The sequence below is a fragment of the Microtus ochrogaster genome, chromosome 21 (assembly GCF_000317375.1).
Source record: "Microtus ochrogaster isolate Prairie Vole_2 chromosome 21, MicOch1.0, whole genome shotgun sequence".
NCBI classification, from domain to species: Eukaryota; Metazoa; Chordata; class Mammalia; order Rodentia; family Cricetidae; genus Microtus; species Microtus ochrogaster.
In genome coordinates this window covers 47,503,443-47,514,720 of record NC_022022.1, presented here as the reverse complement: position 1 = coordinate 47,514,720, position 11,278 = coordinate 47,503,443, and the positions used below count along the sequence as shown (strand labels likewise).

At 41.0% G+C, this 11,278-nt stretch overlaps 1 protein-coding gene across 4 annotated transcripts in view; it reads right to left on the bottom strand.

Moving 5' to 3' along the window:
• Dnajb4 (DnaJ heat shock protein family (Hsp40) member B4) overlaps positions 1 to 11,278 on the bottom strand; it is a 27,746-nt gene that overhangs the window by 6,925 nt on the left and 9,543 nt on the right. The window contains exons 3-5 of one of the 4 annotated variants that reach the window (XM_026784029.1): positions 9,854 to 10,008; positions 8,139 to 8,194; positions 2,532 to 2,773 (exon numbers count right to left, since the gene is read on the bottom strand). In XM_026784029.1, coding sequence (XP_026639830.1) covers positions 2,532 to 2,742 — 211 coding nt within the window. In that variant the 5' untranslated portion in view covers positions 2,743 to 2,773; positions 8,139 to 8,194; positions 9,854 to 10,008. Of the gene's footprint in view, positions 1 to 2,531; positions 2,774 to 8,138; positions 8,195 to 8,244; positions 8,564 to 9,853; positions 10,009 to 11,278 lie in introns of those variants that run through there. The other 3 variants (XM_013350102.2, XM_005357486.3, XM_005357487.3) reach the window with 3 other exon arrangements.

The following is an 11,278-nucleotide window of genomic DNA, read 5'->3' as shown; positions in this document are numbered from 1 at the left end:
ATATATATGGACATATATATATGTATGTATGTTTGTTTACTTACTAAACCAGGTGATGCATGCAGGGCCCTCACTAGAGCTGCTGTGAACAATCAGGCACATGTCTTTGTGTGAGCAAATGTCCCCCCCTTATAGATTCCTAAGAATAGAACTACTACAGACCATAGTAACTTTAAAATAGAGCTATTTTATTCAATAAAAAAATTGTAAATTTCAAATGTTAGAAGAATCTCACAGCATGGACAAATCAGGTTATCTCATACACTTCCCATAGTTCCTTATTTCCGCTCTCCTAGTTCTAAGATGATAATTGGTCGGGGAGGAGGCTCTAGGTAGTAAGTCAGTAATTTTGCATTCTTAGAATTCAGTATTATCTTACTACTGTAGAGGGCTATAGACCGAGGACTACAAGTATAGACAATAAGAAAAAGAGAAAGAAAAAGAAAGCTGCTTCATGACCTCACACAGTGTCCCTACAGGAGATGTTTGTGGGGAGGTGCTAAGGATTGAGAGCAGGGGCTCCCACACACTTGACAAGTGCCAGGACACTGAGCTACCCTCCCACCCCAGAGGGTTTAAACTACTGTGTGCTCGTCTACTGAACGGTAAAGAAATGAACCACCTTTCTGTGAGGGAGGAGCTCTAAAAGCTCAACAATTTTCCCTTCCCCTGTATTTACAAACAGCTTATAACTACATAGCATCCCCGAATAATGTGCTGCATGCTGTAAGACGAGAGTCCTGCCTCCACTCCTTTCCTTGCTTACACTCATCTGGGCTAGGAACACCAAGAATGAAAAAAGACCCAGGGCATACAGACAATGCTGATGTAGGTTTTCAAAATTTAAGTCACTTTGGTAATGATCAAAACAAAACAAAAACAAAAAAAAAAAAAAACAAAGTAGCATAATGAGGGATCACTCAAGAAAAGCACTGCCAAAAGGGGCCTTAAAGAACTAAGTGTACCATTGAGTGACTTGAAAACTCTAACATCAAACATGTTTAATAAAGCCTGAATCCTACATGGCGTAGTCACAACAGAGATGTGCTTGGAAGGAACCAAATAACCTGCCTTTACCGAGGGGCTTTTATGGGAACTCACAGAACCTCTCCACCTTCTCCAGAGAGGCCAGGGTCCTGGAGATGTCTGGAGGTCCTGCCCGCTCCTGAGACATTTCCATCATGGCATCAGTGGGACCATACTGAGCAGAGAAGCTGAACTGTCCACTACTTGCTTTTTTTCAGTTACTCATTTTGTAAGAACCTGACCCTGTAGATCCGCACCACTACCAACGGCAGCAGAATAAACCTTAATTCTTGGTACTCTGACCAAGAAAAGGAAGCACGAGGAAAAGAGCCTCCCTACTACTGCACTGAACTGCCAATTTAGTTTGCTTAAATTGCTTAGTTTGGTCACTGCATGGCTGTTTGAAGATTTATTTCTGATTAGGGAAATCCAGTGTTTAAATGCTATAAACAAAGGGAAAACAAAGCTGTTTCCATAGCCACGGTGACTTGGAAGACATTTGAGGAAAAGTAATGAAAGAGAACGTTAGTCCCAATTTTAAGACTTGAAAGCCCAAACCCCTATGAAGTAAAGCAGTGCTGCTGCTGACTGATGGTGTCGAAGTCCTACTTTGTGTGCCGCTCATGGAGATGCTGGACAGACCTGAGCTAAGGCCGGAATGGTAAAAGGAGACTATCAAGGTCTCCCGTGCACTGAGCTAACTTCTGCTCTCAGAGGCAAGAAAAAATATGACTGAGGGAAAGGGAGCTGTCTGTCACGCTTTCCTGTTCACACGGTAGGGAAATTCTGAAAGGAACAGTTAACTAAAAGAAAATCAGTCAGTGCTCTAACTAGGTGGCCATTTTAGGTTTAAAAAAAATTCTGAGACCTTGTTCTCCTGGCACACAATTACTGTTTACAATTAAGCTAAAAAACTTGTCCTGGTATTTTATGACATCAGGGAAATTCTTTCTTCTCTAGGCAGATTGCCAAAAACAACTAGAAGCTAAATGTCTGTGCCTTCTGCGTCTAAGACACACGGCTCCGTCTTGCTCAGTCTCACTGGATTGCTCTACAAAGGCAAAAAACTTCTTGTTTTTTTCTGAGTAAAATATAAATGTCACAGAACTGAACTGCCAATCTTAAGATTTTAAATGACTGAAGATTCTATTAATTTTAACAAAAAAAAATCCATTAAGAAAGCAAAACAGGTTGCATAAGACTCTTAAACAATTCATTCCTCAGTACAGGAATTTAAGGCTTCTTTTAAAATATAAGATGCTAAAACTCTAAGTCTACAGTAGAATATATATAATACAATATTGTTTTTTAAAAAACCCAAAAGACAAACATGAGCATTTCATTCATAGCTCACTCAAATAATCAAGAATTAGATCTTGTTATTACCAGTCATTTTTCTTTTTATTTTAGGTATATCTGACGATCTAATTTAATGATAATCAGAAAGCTGAGAGACAGAAAAAAAGGTAAGATTCGGAGCCAAGGAACAGAAATGTGCAGCTTACCTTCTTCTCCAAACTGATCATATATCTCTCTCTTTTTAGGATCACTCAATACTTCATAAGCTTCTGCGACCTCTTTAAATTTCTCCTCTGCTTGAGGGGATTTGTTCTTGTCCGGATGAAATTTGAGGGCTTGTTTTCGGTAAGCCTTTTTAATATCTTCATCTGTAGCTCCTTTTTCAATTCCCAAAATTGAATAATAGTCTTTCCCCATTTCGAATGCCTTGAAATGAACTTAGATTTTCCTTTGTAAAAGAAAACAGTGTCCCCAGTGTTAGCGATACAACGATTCCGAGAGAATAAAGCAAGCTGGGTGTCTTAAAAGTTAAAGCAATCAGCGATTGGGCTCAGCTGTCTGGAGGCAGCAGGCAGCGTCTCTATTAATTCCTTCCCCAGCAGCTCACTCACAGATAAATATCCACACCAGAGCCGGCCTCCTTCTAGACCCTCCCATTTTCACTACGTGTCTCTGTACTTTCTAGAACGGCAAATGCTACAGGACGTCACTTTCCCAGCGGCCTCTAGGCAAAGTGCTGAGCTGTGTGCCTCCTCCTCCGCGATTAACTATTCCCTTTCCTCTGGCTCTACCATTTTATTTCCTGTGGATTTAGCAAACCAGTATTTCAGCACGGAATGCCGTAACTGCAGACGTAGTTACTCCATTAGAGGTAAAAAGGCAACAGAAATAATTATAGCCATTATGTATCCCACGTTAAAGTAATTATAGAGATAGGAAAGCCCTGAATTTACTGTAGGTATTCCAATCTCAAGTTACCTGGCTGTAAGATATACAGAACTAAAATATGAGGTGTTTACACTTAAAGTCTTCAAACAATTTGGGTCATTTTCAAAATTCCTAGGGTCTATCAATATGAAAAGGTGAGGAAGTCACTATAATAAAATTTCACATGGTAAAAAGGCTATAATAAAATTGAAAAGCAGAATTTTAACATAAGTGACTGGAGAATGATTTTAACTAGTTTTTAGTAATATTTAATAATTTACTATTTGTAAAAGCTCACTGTCTGTGTTCATTACAAGTCAAGCAGATCTCACTCTGAGGGTCACTGTCTCTAGGAGAAAGGATCAGATTTCAACAGGCTCGGGGCAGAGTAAATCTAACCCTGATCAACCCAAAATCTGAACTACTTACAAGAGGCAGCGAGGTAACAACTACATCAAAACCACATTTCTCCTCATTTTAAGTATACACTTACTGACAAAGATTTTTGAAAACATGGGGAAGAATTCTCCCTTTTTAACATTCCCTGTTATTATAAATATATTTTCTTTTAATTCTTTAAAAAAATTGTTGCTGGGGGCTGGTGAGATGGCTCAGTGGTTAAGAGCACTGACTGCTCCTCCAGAGGACCCGGGTTCAATTCCCAGCCCCCACATGGCAGCTCGCAGCTGTCTGTAGCTCCAGTTCAAGAGAATCTGACATTGTCATACCAATGTGCATGAAATAAAGTTGTAAAAAAAAAAAATTTGTTGCTATTTGCTGCAATTTTTTAACTAACGAAGTTTAAATCATATTTACCTTTATATGCACGTGATGCTTTCTCCTATAATGTATCTTGAATAAATATGAGAATTTTTTTTGTATGTAGACAACTCATCTTTTATCTCTTATATGGGTTTCCAATCTTGTCTGAACATGTTCCCACTTCTAGGTGAACACTGAAACTCCAGGCCTTGGGTATAGTTACTAGGCAAGACTCACTACTGAGCTGGACTCCAGCCACCATTTCTGCTATAATATTGAAAAGATGGATTGCTAAGACAGTGTCCAAATACATACTGTATTTAAAAACCCTCTGTGTTTGTAAACTTGAAGGGGGCGCAGCTAAAAGGAAAAGGAAATGGACATACATGCTAAGAGACTTGAAAACTTGGTGGCAACGGAACCGCCCCTGCTTGCCAACGCTCTGATGACTCAGCACTTCTGCAGGCTTGCTTTTGCTGCACAGCCATGACTTCCTAGGTCTGAAACCTCCCACAGCACCTTGCTGCTGGGAATCTCTCATGTGGCCTCCCACAGTCAGAGCTGAGTGAGCTAGCTCACATTTTTTCATCTACCAAGAAATATCAGTATCAAAAAAACTTTTTTTCAAATCCAAAGAATCTGGGAGAAAAAGTCACCATGAGACTGCTATTTTGAAAATGCACACATCACCATAGTAAATTATAAATATCTACTTGCTAATACAGGTGTGTGTGTGTGTGTGTGTGTGTGTGTGTGTGTGTGTAGCTCTAGCAGAGAAGTTGAAGAGAACTACAATTAGTAACTAACATTCTTCTCCCCCCCGTAAAATTAAAAGGTTAATATATTTTTGTCCAACTATTAAATCAGAGCTTGCACTTATGATTTTCACTTTCCCATTAACTGGTGGGATGCCATGAAGCTGCAATTCTCTCGTTTTTATTATAAGTAGCGAGGCCAGATGTCTTTCTCCAGTAATCTCGGTACTCAAGAGCATGAATCTACTCTCTAAGTCTATCAAAAGCTTAAATGTGGTGGCTTTAGCAACGCTAACAGCAACCAGATTGTTGTGCACAACAGCATGTTGAAGGGAAATGCCGCTCTATTCTGTCTTTTAGTCAAGTTCCCTTCCGTGGAATATTATGCTTTAATAATTACAGAAAAGGTATTTTTACACTGAAGATAGCATTTAGTTGTTTTTTTTTTTTGTTTTTTTTTTTTTTTTTGGTTTTTCGAGACAGGGTTTCTCTGTAGCTTTGGAGCCTGTCCTGGAACTAGCTCTGTAGAACAGGCTGGTCTCGAACTCACAGAGATCCGCCTGCCTCTGCCTCCCGAGTGCTGGGATTAAAGGCGTGCGCCACCACCGCCCGGCTGAAGATAGCATTTAAACCCCAAAGTTTAACACATCATTCCACTGACTCCATCTTCTTCTAATTTGGTATTCCTGCCAAACAAAAACAAATTTCAGCTGTTGTGATGGTTCATGCCGAAATCCCAGCACTCTGAGGCAGCGGAGGCCAGCCTAAGGTACAGGGTGAGCCAGAGGCCAGTCTGAGCTACAAAAGAAACCCTAACTTTTTCTTCTGAGTCACAAGTCAGTCTCAGTTTATGGTAAAGTACAGAGTCTTGCAGGCTGGGCTGACTTCTATATAGGAGAAGGAATTAATTTCAAATTAGGTCACTCAGAAGGCTGAAGGAGGACAATAGCAAATTTGAGGCCAACCTAAGCTACAGAGAGAAACCCTATCTCAATGAATTAATTCAAATAATCTCAAATACTTGAGAACGAATTACCTAATATTTTACTGATACACTTGTTGAAAACGTTTTCGATAAATACTTAATTTTTGAACAGGTCATGTTCAGTCCTGATGTTTCTCATAGTGAATTTGTATAAGAAAATCGTGACTTCCAGTTCCCCACAATTCCTACCCAAGAATAAGCAATCTTAGGCTCTTAAGTTCCTAATGCTTTTGATAGTCGAGTATCTAACCTCAAATCTAAGTATGTCCAATAGTCATTAAGTCTGCCAAGGTAGTCAGGAATGGCAGTATACCATAATCTCACAGCTTGGCAGGCTAAGGCCAGACAACTACTACTGAGCTTAGCATAGCCTGAGATGCAGCTGAAGAAAATAAAAGGCGGGCTGGAGAGATGGCTCTGCTCTTCCAGAGGTCCTGCATTCAGTTCCCAGCACCCACATGATGGCTCACAACCATCTGTAATGAGATCTGATGCTTTCTTCTAGCGAGCAGGCATACATGCAGGTAGAACACTCTTTACATAATAAATAAATCTAAAAAAAAAAAAGGAAAGGAAAGAAAAGAATGGTGTAGATCTCAGTGAGTGGTAAAATGCTTGTCTGCTATGCAGAAGGAAGGAGGGAGAGGGGGAAGGAGGGAAATACAAGGTGGTGCTAAGGAGAATCTACAATGGTTTAAAACAGTCATTTAAAGCAGATTTTGGAGTCAGGACTTCCTGAATTCAGATTCTGTGTGGCCTGAGATCTAAATTCCGTGTCTGTTTCCTTATCTGTCGGTTGGGTTAATATCAATATCGACTTTACAGGGTTACCATGAAGATTAAACATGATATACAGTGTATTTAAATATCGTTGACACTGTGAAGATTACTTTTACGATTTTATTATATGAAATCCAACAACTTTCAGGAAACAATCATGCCATGCATAAAACTCTTACTTATAAAAAAAAAGTAAAAACCATGCTGGTGGTGGCAAATGCCTTTGATCCTAACACTACAGGGAATGAGGCAGGCAGACTTCTGCGTTTGAGGCCAGCCTGATCTACACTGAAGTTTCTACGCTAGCCAAGGCTACAATAGTGAGACCCTGTCTAAAAAGTCAAAACCATTAAACACTCCACACAGCTGGTATCTGTCACACTTGAAGCCGGATTTATTGATTTATAAGCAGGGGTCTCACTGTGCTACCCAGTCTGGACTCAGGGTCCCAGAGTCAGCCAGATGTGGTACACACCTGTAATCTCAGCATTTAGGAGAGGAAGGCAGGACCATCAGGAGTTCAAGACCAGTCTTTGGTTACATAGTAACTTTGAAACCAGCTTAGGCTACCTGAAACACTGCCTCAATACAAAAGAGCACCCAAATCAAACTCCTTTCTCCTCAACCTCCAAAGTAGCTGGGATCATGGAAACACATCCCTTTGCTCAGCAAAAAAAATATGTTTGATCGATTCTGGAGTCAGAGGATCTCCCCAGCCTCAATTTCTGTCTATACTTCACAGAGCTCAGTCACCCAGGATCCTTCAAAGTTGTCCATTCTGGCTAGAAGGCAAGCATAAAGAAGCTACAAATAAAGCTGGGCATTGTGGTGTACAACTTCTATCCCAGCCCTCTGGAGGAAGAGGCAGCGAAATCTCTATGAGTTCTAGGAGAGCCAGGGCTATGTGGACAGACTCTGTCTTAGCCCCTCCCCTCAAAGAAAACAAACAACAACAAAAATAAATAAAAACACCCTTGAAAAAAATGAAATTTATAACATATACATAAATTTTACACTATTTTAAGCTGTACAAACTACTTTGCAGCAGTAGAAGTCTACTGATAAAGTCTGCCTTTCCTCTGGATAGCAGTTTGCAAAAACATTAAGCTGCACAGACCAATAACTGCCAGGCTGACCTCAGAGGAGTCAGACGTTCCCCATGCTATCATGCTGCAAAAGGTGCCTTTTCAGGCTTTTCGATCTGAATTCCATTCTTCTCTTACACAGCGGATCTCTTCCAAGCCTTTCTGATAACAGCAATTATATAACGGCAGTTTAGAAAATCCTTTGTTATGCCCTCTGATGTCTATGCTGTGTGTGTGTACATCTGATATTTAAGCAAGAGAGAAATTTTCATAAAGCTTTTCTATAACTATGGTCTAACAACAAGCTATGATATTCTTTTGAATGTTTTTATTTGGGTTTTGAAACAGAGTTTCCCTTCAGAGCAAGTGGGCTCTGAACTCATGGTCCTGCTGCCTCAGCCTCCTGCATGCTGGAATTGCAGGCCAGAGCCATGATGCCCAGAGCTGCTGTAATAACAATAATTAAATAGACATTCCTCCAATATTAGCATGAAAAGAACATTTTGGCCCAGCACACACCTGCACTATGATGGGCTGGTGTCTTTAACTGAAGGAGCAGGGCTGGGTACCACACTCTGTAAAGAGTCCAGAAAGACAAACAGCCTGACAAGCAGTGCTTACTGACCTCTTTCATTCTGCTGCTCATGTGTCATGCAGCAGGGACGCTTCTGTCAACAGACTGAACCACACAGATGACAGCAATTACATAAGATTCTGTCGCCTAGTAATATCACAGACATCTTGTGTTAACATGCTGACATTCACACAATGACAAAATCACCCATGTCAACAAGACGTGTGATTCTGCTAAGAACTGTATTTGGTTCTCATCTTGGCCTTTACTCTCTGCACAAATACAAGCATGCTTTCAAGTATACAGTTGACAATTTGGCTCAGTAAAGTGTGGTGCAAAACAAGTGAACAATTTTTTTTTTTTTTTTTGGTTTTTTGAGACAGGGTTTCTCTGTGGTTTTTGGAGACAAGTGAACAATTTAATCACCAAATAAATACTACTTACTCAGGGCTGGAGAGGTGGCTCAGGGGTTAAGAGTATTTGCTCTTTCAGAGGACCCAAGTTTAGTTTCCAGAACCTATGATGTGGCTCACAATCATCCATGTCTCCAGTTTCAGGGGATCCAATGCCTTTTTCTGACTTCCATGGGCACCAGACATGCATGTAGTACTATGCATACACGTAGGCAAAATGCTCATGCATGTATATATTTTTAAAAAAACCAAGTTGGGCTGGAGAGATGGCTCAGAGATTAAGAAACTGACTGCTGTTCCGGAGGTCCTGAGTTCAATTCCCAGCAACCACATAATGGCTCACACCCATCTATAATGAGATCTGGTGCCCAGAACACTATATACATAATAAATAAATTTAAAAAAATAAAAATAAAAAATACTAAGTTATTATATGGGTTATAAGACAACTACAATATAAAAGAAAGACTTGAAATGAGGGTCTAGAGAGATGGCTCAGTGGCTAAGAGCACTTGCTGCTCTTGCAAGAGGACCCAGGTTCAGTTTTTTGCACCCACAGGATGGCTCACAGCTATTTGTAACTCCAGGTCCAGGGGATCCAACACCTTCTGACCTCTGTGTGTACTGCACACATGTGGTGCACACACAGACATTCTTTTCTGCACACATGTGGTGCACACACAGACATTCAGGCAAAAGACTCATCTGCCTGGAAATAAAAATTAAGATGGACCTTTAACCCCAGCACTTGGGAGGCAGAGGCAGGCAGGTCTCTGTGAGTTCAAGGCCAGCCTGGTCTACAAATCAAATTACAGGACACACAGGGCTGTTACACAGAAAAACTCTGTCTGAAAAACAACAAAATAAAAATAAAAATCTTCAAAAAAATAAAACCTTGGAAAGGAGTTGGCTCTGCATACTTAGCTTTGCCCCCTGAGTTCTGGTCTGAGGTCTAGAAAAGTCATGCACTAAGTCTTGAGCCCCTCATTTATACAATGACTAACACTTTCTGCCTCATGAGAGGGACCCAAGAATCAGAAAACAGGGGCTGGAGAGCTGACTGCACGGTGAAGAGCACAAACTAGTCTCTTGCAGAGGGCCCGAGTTCAGTACTTCCCAGCATCAGTGTTGGGTGACTTATCCCTGACCAGAACCCAGGGGGTCTGCTGCCTGTGTCTACACAGATGCAGTCAACTGTCACATACTTACACACAGATTCACAGACACAATTACAAATAAACATTTACAGGAGCAAGAAAATACATGGCAGAGAAATACTGTGCAGATATTAGCTGTTGTCCTCCCTCCACGCCGACTGGTTGGTATGGAAATGGCTTCAGAATAAACAGGGATGCAGCTCCATGGTAGAGTTTGTCTTGCATGGCAAGGTCCTGAGCTCAATCTTTTGGAAAAAAAAAAAATAGGAGTAGGAAGAGAATGTGAGCAATGACTTGAACTTCTGATAGATTCTGAAAGAGAGGGAAGGGAGAGGGTTTAACACGTGGATCAGGAACACAAAGTCCGGATGAAGAGATCACAACGCTAGTCTACAGAGGAGGAGGCTGCCCAGGTAAAAGTATGGGAACGAAAAGGACTAGTCAGACTGTTCAGTTTCATTGTTATTTTGAAAACGGTGCGTCCATGCTCTTCAAAAGGTACTGCTTCGGGGTCGCAGAGGTGGCACTGTGGTAACAGATTTCCATCTTCTAGAAAATCTCAGTTCCATTTCCACTATCTCAGCATCAGGGGATCCGACATCCTCTTCTGGCCTCTTCAGGAACGGGCACACACGGCACACACCACACGCCTACACACACACACACACACACACACACAATTGGATAAAACAGAAATCTTATTTTTAAGAGGCCACTTTAAGGTCAGCTTTGTAGGTATAAGCACTTGCTGCTAAGCCTGAAAACCTGTTTCAATCCCCAGGACCCATAAGCACGTGGTGGCACACAGACCCCACGTACACAAACGTATTTTTTAGGTGCCAGTTCAAGGAGCTTGCATAGCACAGAAAAGGCTCCAGCTTCCATCCCCAGTGCTGAAAAAAGAAAAAGGAAGGAAAAAAGCAAATTCTGTCCAACTGTTTGGTCATCCAAATATTAAGTGACAATTTATTTTGAAGCTTGTGAAATTATTTTTTGGTTTTCTCAGCAAGGTAATTTAAATGAACATTTAATTAATATTTTAACTGTCCAAAAAGCATTTAGATGTTGAACCATAAAGGTCAACAAGAGATAGAATTGTAGCCGGGCGGTGGTGGCGCACGCCTGTAATCCCAGCACTCGGGAGGCAGAGGCAGGCGGATCCCTGTGAGTTTGAGGCCAGCCTGGTCTACCAAGGGAGTTCCAGGACAGGCTCCAAAGCTACAGAGAAACCCTGTCTCGAAAAACCAAAAAAAAAACAAAAAAACTTTCTTATTAGATTGATTTATTTTAGGTGTGAATGTTTGCCTGCGTGTTTATGTGTGCACCACATGCATGCTTGTGCTCTCAGAGGTCAGCAGCAGGGTATGAGGGTATTGAATCCCCTGGAACTGAAGTTACAGATGGTTGTGACCTGCTGTGTGGGTGCTGGAAATTGAACCCAGGTCCTCTGCAAGAGCATCACACGCTCTTAGCTTCAGAGTTATCTCTTCAGCTCATATAATTTTTTTTTTTTTT